At 37.9% G+C, this 13,409-nt stretch overlaps 1 protein-coding gene across 1 annotated transcript in view; it reads right to left on the bottom strand.

The window, feature by feature from the left end:
- Nucleotides 1-1,199: 1,199 nt before the first annotated feature.
- The window catches only part of LOC133533115 (P protein-like), a 53,062-nt gene continuing 40,852 nt past the window's right edge, over nucleotides 1,200-13,409 (bottom strand). Inside the window, exons 12-17 of the mRNA XM_061872072.1 lie at nucleotides 13,093-13,295; nucleotides 11,251-11,344; nucleotides 8,397-8,539; nucleotides 4,980-5,090; nucleotides 4,192-4,339; nucleotides 1,200-3,816 (exon numbers count right to left, since the gene is read on the bottom strand). Coding sequence (XP_061728056.1) covers nucleotides 3,638-3,816; nucleotides 4,192-4,339; nucleotides 4,980-5,090; nucleotides 8,397-8,539; nucleotides 11,251-11,344; nucleotides 13,093-13,295 — 878 coding nt within the window. The 3' untranslated portion in view covers nucleotides 1,200-3,637. The remainder of the gene's footprint in view (nucleotides 3,817-4,191; nucleotides 4,340-4,979; nucleotides 5,091-8,396; nucleotides 8,540-11,250; nucleotides 11,345-13,092; nucleotides 13,296-13,409) is intronic.

Genomic DNA, 13,409 nt, shown 5'->3' with positions numbered 1-13,409 from the left:
ATTGTTCTAGTATATAAGCGCCTTCGTTTTTGTTGACTGTAATGCTTATATATTTTGTAATAAATTAATAATAAAAAAATAAAAAAATCTGCTCGTATTAAGTATATCGTTTCAGTCGCGTCCAATTGTGAAGGTATGTTACCATTAGAATCGATTGGGTATGCATTATGGTCTTCGCAGACGACCGGTTTGGCCTAGTGGCTAGTGACCCTTCCTACGAAGCTGATGGTCCCGGGTTCAAATCCTGGTAAGGGCATCTATTCGTGTGATGAGCATGGATATTTGTTTCTGAGTCATGGGTGTTTTATATGTATTTAAGTATTTATAAATATTTATATATTATATATATCGTTGTCTAAGTACTCTCAACACAAGCCTTATTGAGCTTACTGTGGGACTTAATCAATTTGTGTAATAATGTCCTATAATATTTTATTTATTTAGATTTAATCGAGAATCGTAAATTGTCACAACCCTATAGTTTTTGATATATCTGCCTACTCTTTCAAGTTCGAACAAGCCTATAAAGTACAGCACCAACTAGTGATGACCTTTAGAGGGCATCTAGGAATATCTTAGCATTTCCATTGGATACGAAATACTTTCATTGGATACTCTATTGGGCTAGGATAAAGCCTAGGACTAATGTCCCGCGACACGTGTCGCCAGCGACGTCGGGTGAAGTAGCGTTGCCGGACTTTGCTCGAGATGTCTCGCAACAGCGCGCGATATGTCGCCAGTGTGTGTCTTAACTCTTAAGTCGCCACATTGTCTCCGACATATGTCGAGGGACATGCTTCCTAGTGTATTCCTTTGTTATGACAAAAGAAACTAAGGAAGGTTTATGATTTAAAATATATTTTTATTGGTTGGTAATGATCATTTGGGTTACATTTTGTACTTAAAGTTACTTAGTTAAGTTTATAAGTATAGTAAAAACAATGTATTTGTACAAGTACCTAACTACTAACAACCGAATATTAAAATTTCTGTTAATAAGAATATATAGAAATGGACGGAACATAATTTTTAATTAAGGTGTATTCGGATATTTCAATATGTCGAAATCCGTCGGATAATTCTAAAAAGGGACTTTTGTTATGACGGTACTTTGTGCGATTTTTGGAATTATCCGACATACAAAATTACTCGAGTATACCGTTATTTACATAAGTCTTAAAATAATTAAAAAACATATATCAGCAAATGTACAAAAATATATTTAAAAAAATAACAATTATTATTTCTTAAAATAAGTATTGTTCATATATTGTGAAAAAAATTACTTGCATAACTAATTAAAATCATAAGTTCAATATTTTTAGTTTAAAATTTCATAGGTACGATTGCCTAATAGGGTTGTTTCCATCTACAAATCTTAGGGCAGAATGGTATCCCAATAAATTCTTTTGGATTATATGAACATGTTAAACTACTTTTAGGGGACCTGTAATGACCATATTTTTGTAAATATTGAATTTAAAATATCTTTTGGCACACGTCACGTGACCAAACTCGAAACGTCTTTGAAGATTCTGATGACGTCACAACTCTCGGATTGACACTGTTGACAGTTAGGCGATAAACAAAAAATGACAAATGTCAGTTGACAGCTCGATCCTTCTACGTGTGTATGTAGTTATGTGTCAACCCGTAAACTGTGACGTCACACAATTTTCAAAGAGCGTTTTGGGCGCGAAAGCATCCGTCAAATAATATTTTGTTAATTTAACATATTTAAAGCCGTTTTTAGTATAAAAGTCGAATTTTAGGGCAACTTTTGGTTAAAATAGAACGTAATACAAGCGTTTCAAAAAATTTGAAACAACCCTATTATAATGCCCAATGAGTAAAAGTTAAAATATTTATTTATTTATTAATTAATTACAATATCATTACAGGTTCACATGTGTTACGAGTAACATATGTTATATGAATATGACCACTTTAACAAGTGTCGCGGTAGTGAGAGTAAGATCCTTTATCAGGATATATTTTACATTATTACGAATAGATCTGACGTCCGACTTTCACTGAGTTTTTCGGAACGTATGTACGGAATATCATTTGATATTTACCATTACCTAGCTTTTCGGTGAAAGGAAACATCCTGAAGAAGCCTGCATACCTACATCTCCGAAGAAATTCAAAGGTGTTTGTGAAATCTCCAACCCGCATTGGGCCAGCGTAGGGACTATGGGCGAAACCCTCTCGAGCATGAGAGAAGGCCTGTGTCCAGTAGTGGGATGTATATAGGCTGAATTATTATTACGAATTACGGAGGGTACTTATACTATATCTTTATCCAAGATAAACCACTTCATCTATCCTCCTGAAACCCTCCTATTTCGAACTTTTATTGAATAACTGAGGGTTCCAAATTCAAAATCAAATAAAGTGCTTTGGGGTAAAGGGCAATACCTCCCGGAGGCTGTTGTATCTTATCAGCACAATTCATATGAGGCCCGAATACGTCTGCTCCTTTAAAAATCAACCCTCCGCCTGTTGTCGGCTATCCACGACAGCCTTCACCATCCTGTCTAGGATTTATAGCCCCATGATCACAATCACACTACGGTGACAGCAACTTGAAGGACGAGTTGACGATTTGCCCGAAGTCCAAGAGCAACCGCTTAATTTCGTCCATCTCTTGTTGCCGTAGGCTTATTTTTGTATTTGATCCTTGGAGCTGTGAATACCTATATCTTGGACTCGTTGGCTTTAAGGAGGCTTGGTGCAGGCGGGTTGACCGTTGGAGTAGGACGTGCTCTCGGTACTGCTTTTACCTACTACATTAAATCTGTCCCAGAACCTGAATTCCCGGGATTCGCCATACAATGTCAGTCCTAGGAGCATTCCTTAGGTAGGAACAGCAGCTTCCCTCCTGTCCTCAGTAGAACAACTTCCCTCCTCTTTCCCTTCTAACTACTGAGCCGGGTGTCTTGTCATTCCGGACGTCCAAAGGCATCGCCAGCTGATGGGCTGGGGTCAGTTCCTATGGCCTATGGCCAAGGTGAGGGGGAGGGGTATACATTTAGTTAGAAATTTTGTTCTCTAGGGGGGAGGCAGCTGTCCACCCCCCTTGACTCTCCTTGGCGACGCCTGTGCGGACGTCCTTTATAATAAGGGTGTGTCAGTATTTAATCTCTCTTCTGTGTATGATAAGGATCCCGACCAAAAAATTTGTCATGCGTTGTTTGTTGTTTTGCGTTTTCCTCGAGAATGATTTTTCTGCTCTATGCAGCACGATCGAGGTGTGTACCCACTACTTTCGACCACCTCACACATACGAAAATTTAAAGGCAAGTACTGAGGACACGGAGGCAGGTTCTTTCTTCTAATTGCAGAGGAACTTGAGACTTTCCGGACGGTCTATATGTAAGGATATTGTCAGAACTCCTTAACAGATACACAGATGCGGCAACTAAACTTCCTTTCTTTCTTCACGCTACTGAGAGTCTTCTGTCTTTCCGGACGATCTTTATCAGATAATGTGCTAAACTCCTTAATTCTATGCAACACAGTGGCAGAATAACAGATACAAATATGCAGCAGCCAGAATTTCCTCCTTTCTTCTCATTGTTGAGGGTATTGAGACTTTCTGGGCGATCTTTATGAGGATAATGTGCTTAGCTCTTCAATGCCAAGTATACACGCAATGACACAGTAATAAATACACGGAGGCAGTAGCCATATGCCCGATCATGATGGGGAAGCCGACTTTAAAGAACTGCACGAAGGTGATCTTGTAGCCGTGCTGCTCCGCCACTCCCGCGCACACCACGTTTGCGCTTGCACCGATTAAAGTGCCGTTGCCTAGAAAATTACAGAAATTAAGGTTCGGACGAGTCAAAAAAGTAAGTGAAATAAGAAGATCTCAATATTATAGTTACTAGCTCCTGTCTGAGACTTCATCTACGTATAATGATGATTTTTCGATAATAACTGATCCCTTCTTGGGACACAAATTATCTCCACAACAAATTTAATCTAAATTGGTTCAGCGATTTAAGCGTGAAAAGATAACAGACACACAGATAGATTTCGGTTAACCTCCCAGCAAGCAGCGCCCAGACAAGTGGCGAGTGGCAGGTTGAGATCAGGGTTGCTACCGATGGATATGTATTCTGATAAAGGCTCCTCAAGTAAGCAGAGGCCAAAATGCCTTAAAAATTCAATATGATGGTTTACCTCCTAAGCAAGCTCCATAGAGCAGCGCCCAGACGAGAGGAGCGAGTGGCAGGTTGAGATCAGGGTTACTGCCGATGGATATGACCACTCTGATCATTATCGTTGTCATGGGTAGGTTGTCCACAAATGCTGAGATTACGCCGCCCACCTGCCTCAGCAAGAAACAAACGGTAAATTTGGTAATTTTTTGTTTGTAAAACTTAAAATGCTTAAAGGATTCCTAAGGTATAAACGAGGTCAATCGCAATTCGCTCCATAATATCCTCAAATTAATGGGACGCAGCAAGAAAGCATGTTTTGTTTAAAATTTGTCTACAAACAAATTCAAATGTCAACAAATAAGACCCTTTGGTCCGTTTGGCCCTTCTTTAAATACACATTAATTTCGCATTTTAGATAGGATATGCTGCCAGCTTCTTTGGTACCATGCCGGGGGAGCTTCTTCGAACGTTTTTATTTTGTTGTAATTTCAGTATAATTCGATTTTTCAGACTTCGTCTGTGTTTATTGATTTCCTATTGGTAAAGAATTTTACAGACATTTGAATATCAGTCTGTTTTGCCTCAACTTTATTCACAAAAATAGTAATGTTAAATGTACAATAATACATTCAAAACCTGTGTGTGTCTTGTAAATTATGCTGCTAATGGAATTCTTCAATGGAACTTTGTCGATATTGTAAAACTGCCGTCTCCAAAAACGTTAAGCAAAAGACACTTCAACAGGCAAAATAAAGAGATTTTCAAGAAGGTCTATTTCAGAGGTTGGTATTGGTAAAGAATCCTTACCCATAGAATAAGTAAGATGGCGACCGCGAGCCGCGCGCTCTCATCCACTCTCAGCACCAGAACCTCCATCAGACCACCGATGTACTGGATCAGACCCAACTTGGAGAGAGCCTGCAACCATCATTCCCTTACTATGTTAGTTTATTTGGCACCATTCGCAATAACTAAAAAAAATGGTACCGAATGCAAACTGATTTCATTTGAAGCAAAAATTCATTGATTGTATTTGATTTGTGAATTCTAAGAAAAAAATCGACTCCGTTCATTATGCGGACTCTAGTTGACATAAGTGACTTTGGAAAATCACAGAATTAGTTTTCGAAGCAGATAGTTTATAAAATGAATAAATAAATATTTTAGGACATTATTACACAAATTGACTAAGTCCCACAGTAAGCTCAATAAGGCTTATATTGAGGGTACTTAGACAACGATATATATATTATGTAAATATTTATAAATACTTAAATACATAGGAAACACCCATGACTCAGGAAAAAATATCCATGCTCATCACACGAATAAATGCCCTTACCAGGATTTGAACCCGGGACCATCCGCTTCATAGGCAGGGTCACTACCCACTAGGCAAGACCGATCGTCAGTTTATAGTTTAACAGTTTTAGTTTTTAAGGTATATTACTCAAGAATGCGGTAAAACACTGAATAACTTCTCCAATGGCTGTTACAGCTACCATGATGCGTAATGGACAATGATCGGAATAGGCAGAGTATAAATACCTAAACTTGGTAGAACAAAGTCATAAAGTGGAGACTGCCTTGCGATAACTTTTTTTCCGGGACTAAAGTCCCGGAAACGTACTAAGTAATAGTTATTTGTTCTACAAGGGGGCAAAGTTTCAATGCACGAGGGTTAAACAAACTTTGCTTCCGAGTGAAACACAAAAATTTTCACCACACCAACACGAGGAATCTACTAACTATGAAATACCAAAAAAATCAAATCCAAATGAACCTAATAAAAAATAATCATTCTAAATCATCATTTAAAAGTCAATTCTCTTAGCTAACATAAGGAAACAACTCAAAATTTGCATCTGATTACTTTGTCCCACATGTGGATAAAATGCAACTTTATCATTCGTTTTTGAACAATCAAGAGGGCCTTTACCAGTTGGTGTGGTGAAAATAATATTGTTATAAATACGGTAATAAAAACAATGCATTCCTCGTTTTTATCCAATACAATCAATAGGTGTAAAATAAATTTTAATGTATTTATATCAATATTAATTACTTAGTAGTTTTCCGGTACTTTAGTCCCGGAAAAAAATGTTATCGCAAAGCAGTCTCCAATTTTTGACTTTGTTTACCAAGTTTAGTAAAGTTTAGGTATTTATACTCTGCCTGTTCCGATCACTGGGCCAGTATAATTTATGTTGCCTCAAAATTGAACAGGAAAGATTGCGTGATAATCAGAGATCGGACAAATTGGCGTCATTGCTCGCAATAATGTGGACATGACTCCAAAACTAATCAAAATGTTAATCAATTAATTAAAGCTTGGCAAGTGCCTATTTGGACCCGATTTATACGGCGCTGGAACGCGGCGAGGACCAAATAGGCACTTGCCAGGCTTTACTTTTGAAATAAAATTTGAGTTTCCGGAGATAATAGTTAATACGTGCTTATAATTATTATCAAAAGTGGTTATCGTTAACGTCCATATTTTTATCCTGTTAGATATGATTATTATTTCTGACAAAAAAGTTTTCTAGTTCTATAGGTGTAAAACCTCCGTGGATTTACTTATTCTTAATATATGTATTTTGACGTTGATAGTTGTCAAATTACAGTCGTAATTGCCGTATCTAAATTACGCACGTACCGTACCTAAACGGCAGCAAAATTAAAAAAAAAACCGGCCTAGAGCATGTCGGGCCACGCTCAGTGTAGGGTTCCGTAGTTACTCTTCCGTCACAGTAAGCTAAACTGGAGCTTAAAGTATAGTAAATTGTTAACCAAGGGATGAAACGGTACCTTTCACCCGAGTTAAACAAATAGGCAAATTTGCATAATCAGTACCTAATTAAAGTAAGTCTTTTTACTATGAAGGGAAAACTTTTTGCGATAACTCAAAAACAGCTAAACTGATCATGTCCGCTATAGTTTTCATTTGATGTCTTTCTTAAGCTCTACTTCCACGATTTTTTTCATATTTTTTGGACCTATGGTTCAAAAGTTAGAGGGGGGGGGGACACATTTTTTTTTTCTTCCGGAGCGATTATCTCCGAATATATTCACTTTATCAAAAAATGTTTATTGAAAACCCCTATTACTTTTGAAAGACCTTTCCAACGATACCCCACACTCTGGGGTTGAAGCGAAAAAAAAAAATCACCCCCACTTTACGTGTAGGGGAGGTACCCTAAAAAAAATTAAATTTTTAGATTTTATTGTACGACTTTGTCGGCTTTATTGATATCGATGCCAAATTTCAGCTTTCTAGCACAAACGACCACGGAGCAAAGCCTCGGACAGACAGACAGACGGACAGACAGACGGACATGGCGAAACTATAAGGGTTCCTAGTTGACTACGGAACCCTAAAAATGGCTTTTTCTTTACTGATGGGTCCGGAATATCGCCAGTTTAGTAACGAATTAATGGCGAAAATAGAAATGAATATAATACGACGTGGAAATGGTATAAAAATGCGTATGTACAGTGATATAAATTCAAACAAGTATGCAGATACTGAATAAAATATATTTTCAATCAATTTTGGTTGTAATAGAGAATTACAACCACATACACTGTACATTATAATATGTACAGTCTTCTTCGAATACTATTGAATATACTTTGAGTAAAATAAGAAATATATTAACTAATCTGGACAGTATACCAGGAGAAATAGGTAACCGTTTGCAAACTAAAATGAAAGCCGTTCTTGACAGAAATCCCGATTTTGAGGTTATCGCCCACAACTTAGAACAGAAAATAAACTCTGAATTATACTGGAATAATAATATTCCTATAAAACTACTTAAGTTTGCCCCATTAACAGTATATTTTTGATGTAAAAAGAAATAAACTGACTGCAGAAAATTTGGAAAAAATACTGATTATTTTCTTTAATAAATCTATACTTTAACAAACTTTTGTATTTATTGACTAGGAATTAAAATTTAAGTCAAGTAAGAAATTAATTAAATGATTACCTACATATTTGATTAATTTTGGAGTCATGTCCACATTATTGCGAGCAATGACGCAAATTTGTCCGATCTCTGGTGATAATACCGAAAACAGTCAAATGTGAGTGAGGCTTAGAAAATTACAAAAAAACAAAAAACAAATTTCTAATTCCCTGAACTGTTTTTGGGAAGTCACTTCTTGATAGAAGCCATTCAGAATCCTTTCCGTTCTTCTGAACTTTAGTGTGTAACTCACCTCCATTAGAACGAAGAGTGCAGCAAAGAACAGCAGAGTAGACCACTCCACCCGTCTCAGCACCGGCTCCAGATCTTCACGGTCAGCCAGTAATAGCAGCAGGACTGCTGCCAGCAACGCCGTCCATCCCAGGGAGATGCGGTCTGAACAAAACATAAAACACATTTCAAGAAAAGTTATGTTGGAATTAAAAATAACCAAAGAAGAACCATTTGACTACAGAATATGCCATCATTTTAGGGTTTTCACCAAACCCTGGATCCATAAAACATCAAACGACATTCAGTGAGAAAACGTATGAACTACTATAAAAATAAGTTTTTAGCAAACATTTCTTTTTTGGTACAAACTTTTATCGCTAACTGTACTTTCCTCCACAGGCAACTAATACTCATAGACAGCCGGCGCTGCGGCAGAGTTGGCAGCATTGAGAAAGAGGGCAAAATACTCTGTTCTGGAAGCGAATTATTATTTTGTACCTCTCGCCTTCGAGACAACGGGGTATTGGGGGTCTGACGCCATAGCGTTTATTAGGGAAGTGGGACGTAGGATTAGGGAAAAGACCTCTGAGGCCCGCGCGTGTTCGTACCTGGTGCAGAGGTTGGCCATCGCTATCCAGCGCGGTAACACGGCAAGTGTGATGGGCACCTTTGCACCCGGTGCAGCTTACGAAGGTCTTTTAGAATAAGATAGTTTATTTAGCATTGCACTCGTAGTTTATTTGTATATTATTGTTTTGTGTGTATTTGTTTCTTTTTTTTTTTTTTTTTTTTTATTAGAACACTGAGCGGCGATTGGCTCTAGTCACACCTGATGGAAAGAGAAGACAGGGCCTAAGATGGAGCTCACCGATTCAGTAGTAGCCTATTCACTCTTGCTTTAAAGAGACCGAGGTCATATTTATCAGGGAATACAGAGGGCGGGAGCGCATTCCATTCTTTAGCCGTCCGTAACTAAAAAGAGGAGGCAAACCGTTTAGTGCGAACAAATGGAATGTGTACCACGAACGGGTGCATTCGCTCCCCACGCCTGGACGTCCGATGATGGAAAGGGGAAGGTGGGATCAGATCGTGCAGTTCCTGTGCACACTCCCCGAAATGTATCCGATAGGCTAGCGACTCGACGGCGATGCTCAAGGCTTCTAATTGTATTTGTGTGTAATATAATATTCTACTTTTGTAATATTTCTTTAGAATAAATAAAATTTGATATATTGTAAAAACTCCAAACACAATTAGGTTGCGTTGTTTTATCATAGAATTCCTATGGCCACCTCCTGTCTCCATCATCAGATCAGCTCGATAGTACCATAACATTGCAGTGTCACCCAAATTACATATGTATGAAAATTTTCAGCTTCATTGGAAATCGGGAAGTGGGTCAAATTTAACTTGTAAGATTTGACCCGTACATACATATTATACAGTCAGCGTCAAAAGTAGCGGATCAAATAACGTTTCATAAGTATCTACTACCTTTCTGTAACAGCTTACCAAAAAGTGATGTCTTTAATATAGAATAACTAAGACTTTAAAAGATATACTTTTGAGCGCGATTTTTAACAATTTATCTATATTTGGATAAGTTATCCGGAATATCAGATACTTTTAGCGCGTTGTATAATCCACTACTTTTGATGCTGACTATACATTGCAAGTTAAGATAAAGTTTGTAAATACGAAAATCACTGTTAGGTCTACCATCTGTACTATATGTATTATGTATTGTGCAATAAAGATTTTTTTTTTTTATACTACGTCGGTGGCAAACAAGCATACGGCCTGCCTGATGGTAAGCAGTCTCCGTAGCCTATGTACACCTGCAACTCCAGAGGAGTTACATGCGCGTTGCCCACCCTAACCCCACCCCCCTCGTTGAGCTCTGGCAACCTTACTCACCGGCAGGAACACAACACTATGAGTAGGGTCAAGTGTTATTTGGCTGCGGTTTTCTGTAAGGTGGAGGTACTTCCCCAGTTGGGATCTGGAATGACATCTGCTGTGCTGTGCCCTACCACACAAGGCGAGATGACATTCACATTGCCCATACCTCTCTTTTGGACGTAGTTTAAGGACATACCCGGGTCCGGTTAATTTAATAACTTATGAAGAGAGTTCCCTCGATTTCTCTGAGCACTCATCATCGGATCCTGACCCAATGAAAATAAGACCAACTACAAAATACCACAGTAGGTGTACCTAAAATATTTCAGGAAGATCAGAAGTGAGAAACCGATACCGCAGCTAGAGAAACCTTAGCGTGTTTCCTTTTTTGAATCCGACTTCAATAGGGTTGTTTCCAATTTTTTGAAACGCTTGTACTACGTTCTATATTAACTAAAAGTTGCCCTAAAACTCCACTTTTATACCAAAAACGGCTTTAAATATGTTAAATTAACAAAATATATTTTCACATATGCTTTCGCGCCCAAAACGCTCTTTGAAAATTGTGTGACGTCACAGTTTACGGTTTGACACATAACTTCATACACACGTAGAAGATACGAACTGTCAACTCAACTGACATTTGTCATTTGTTGTTTATCGCCTAACTGTCAACAGTGTCAATCCGAGAGTTGTGACGTCATCAGAATCTTCAATGACGTTTCGAGTTTGGTCACGTGACGTGTGCCAAAAGATATTTTAAATTCAATATTTACAAAAATATGGTCATTACAGGTCCCCTAAAAGTAGTTTAACATGTTCTTATAATCCAAAAGAATTTATTGGAATACAATTCTGCCCTAAGATTTGTAGATGGAAACAACCCTATTTCAAGAAGGAGGAAGCTGTATTCAGTTGTGGCAATTTTTTTTATAGGTAAGTTAGTTTTAAGTTATAATAGGCTTACTTACTTAGTTCAGGAATCGAGTGGAGGAAGAAAACGGCAACAGCGAAGAATATAGCGACAGAAGCCTGCACCAGGAGAACCTTGTCACGGATCTTGTACTGCAATAAGGAAAAAAAAGGTAAGTCTTAAACATACTTTTGGTTTATCAGACATACAATTTGAGTCTGTCAAAGGTTGGTCAAACTGTGCATGGACTAGCATTGACATCGAAAAATGTGGAGTGCCATAGTAATCCTGATATTAAATAAATAAATAAAATAAATATTATAAGACATTATTACACAAATTGGCTAAGTCCCACAGTAAGCTCAATAAGGCTTGTGATGAGACTTAATGTACTTAGACATTGTGAGTTGGCAAGTCACCACCTGCCCATTTTGTCGTGTTTTTAAAAACATATGATCAGGGCAGGTGTCATAGTATTCTCCATAGTCCCGGTTACCAGACCACAAGCAACTCAACCCAATAGCCCGGTTTATTTTGGTACCCTTTTTTTTACAATAGTCCTACACTAACCGGGGCTTGACCTTGGGTGCACTGCTATAGTGTGAACAGGGATAATCGTCGGTTGGTGTCACGTTACATTTAGAGTAAATTGTCTTATTACAAGGGGCCTCTACGTGTTGGCTTCGGCCCCACGCACGTCTTCCAAATGTCCGTGACCCCATGGTCTCGAGAATTTGTAAAAGACAGACATAATAATTTATTTTATTTATTTTATTTTCTTTATTTAGAATAATAATAAAAGAAATAAATAAAGGAGATAATAATAAATAAATATTATAGAACATTATTACACAAATTGAGTAAGTCCCACAGTAAGCTCAATAAGGCTTGTGTTAAGGGTACTTAGACAACGATATATATAATATATAAATATTTATAAATACTTAAATACATAGAAAACATCCATGACTCAGGAACAAATATCCATGCTCATCACACGAATAAATGCCCTTACCAGGATTTGAACCCGGGACCATCAGCTTCGTAGGCAGGGTCACTACCCACTAGGCCAAACCGGTCGTCAAATATCGTGATATTTTCTCAGAAATTTTAATCATATGATATTTCTCGTAGGTACTTCAATATTTCGTCATTGCAACAGCAAAAGTCGGCGCAGTGCAGAGTTATAAGCCTTTTCCGACTTTTTAGTGTTTTACAAGCTTTTATTTACCTTGCAATGTAAGACTGTAAGTACCTATAAAATTAAAATGAAATTAAATATATCTTTATTTCAGACCCAGAAGTCCATATATAGTCCATATATGGTACCTTTACTTGTAAGTTAAATTTTACCCACTTCCCAGTTTCTGTGAAGTTGAATATTTGCATACATATATAAGTTGGGTGACAATGCAATTGTACCATTGAGCTGATCTGATGATGGAGACAGGAGGTGGCCATGGGAACTCTGTGAGAAAACAACGTAGCCTAATTGTATTTGGGTTTGTAAGTATTGTCTTGGCAAGTATTAGATGCCTGTTGAAAGTAAAGTACAGTCCAGCGAAGCTTGTATCAGAAATGAAATATTTGACAAAAGTAAGTATACTATAAAACACAGGGAGAATATAGTTTACGCGGAAAAAAACGTTAAGGCTAGTAGTAAAATAAATCCAAGAAAAATAGACTTCAATAATATATAGAAGATTTGAGGAGGATTGTCTCTGATTGACTAAATGGTCGAATGGAGAATTAAAATATGACAAGTTAGCTTTGTATAGACACTATCAGATATATCAGAGCGGCCAAGATGTTCACCGTTATTTGAACACGCCTATAAGGCGTTAGAGTGCCTGATCAGATATATTTGAGGATTTTGTGCGATAAAGTTTGAATAGCAAACCTTTTGCTTTAACTCCCGCAGCGTGCTCTGGAACTCATCCCTCGGACACGCGCGCTTGCTGGTCTCCTTCACCATGCAGCTGAGCTTCGCGCGCAGCTTCTCGATCTTCCTGTCCAGGCGCGCGCGCACCACATGCGCATTGCCGCTCAGTTGCGGGAGGGAGTCGGCTGCGCGCCGCCATATTGAAATCTGGTGACGGAGATCTGGAGAAAATTGTTATTACTGGAGAAAAAACGTCCCAGAAAATGCCACAATGCACGACATGCTAATGCCCAATAATTGAAACACAGCTGATACCTTAATTGCAAATGACGTAG

Source organism: Cydia pomonella, chromosome 28 (genome assembly GCF_033807575.1).
Source record: "Cydia pomonella isolate Wapato2018A chromosome 28, ilCydPomo1, whole genome shotgun sequence".
NCBI lineage: Eukaryota > Metazoa > Arthropoda > Insecta > Lepidoptera > Tortricidae > Cydia > Cydia pomonella.
Note: the sequence above shows the minus strand (reverse complement) of the source record. Positions and strands in the feature narration are given on the sequence as shown.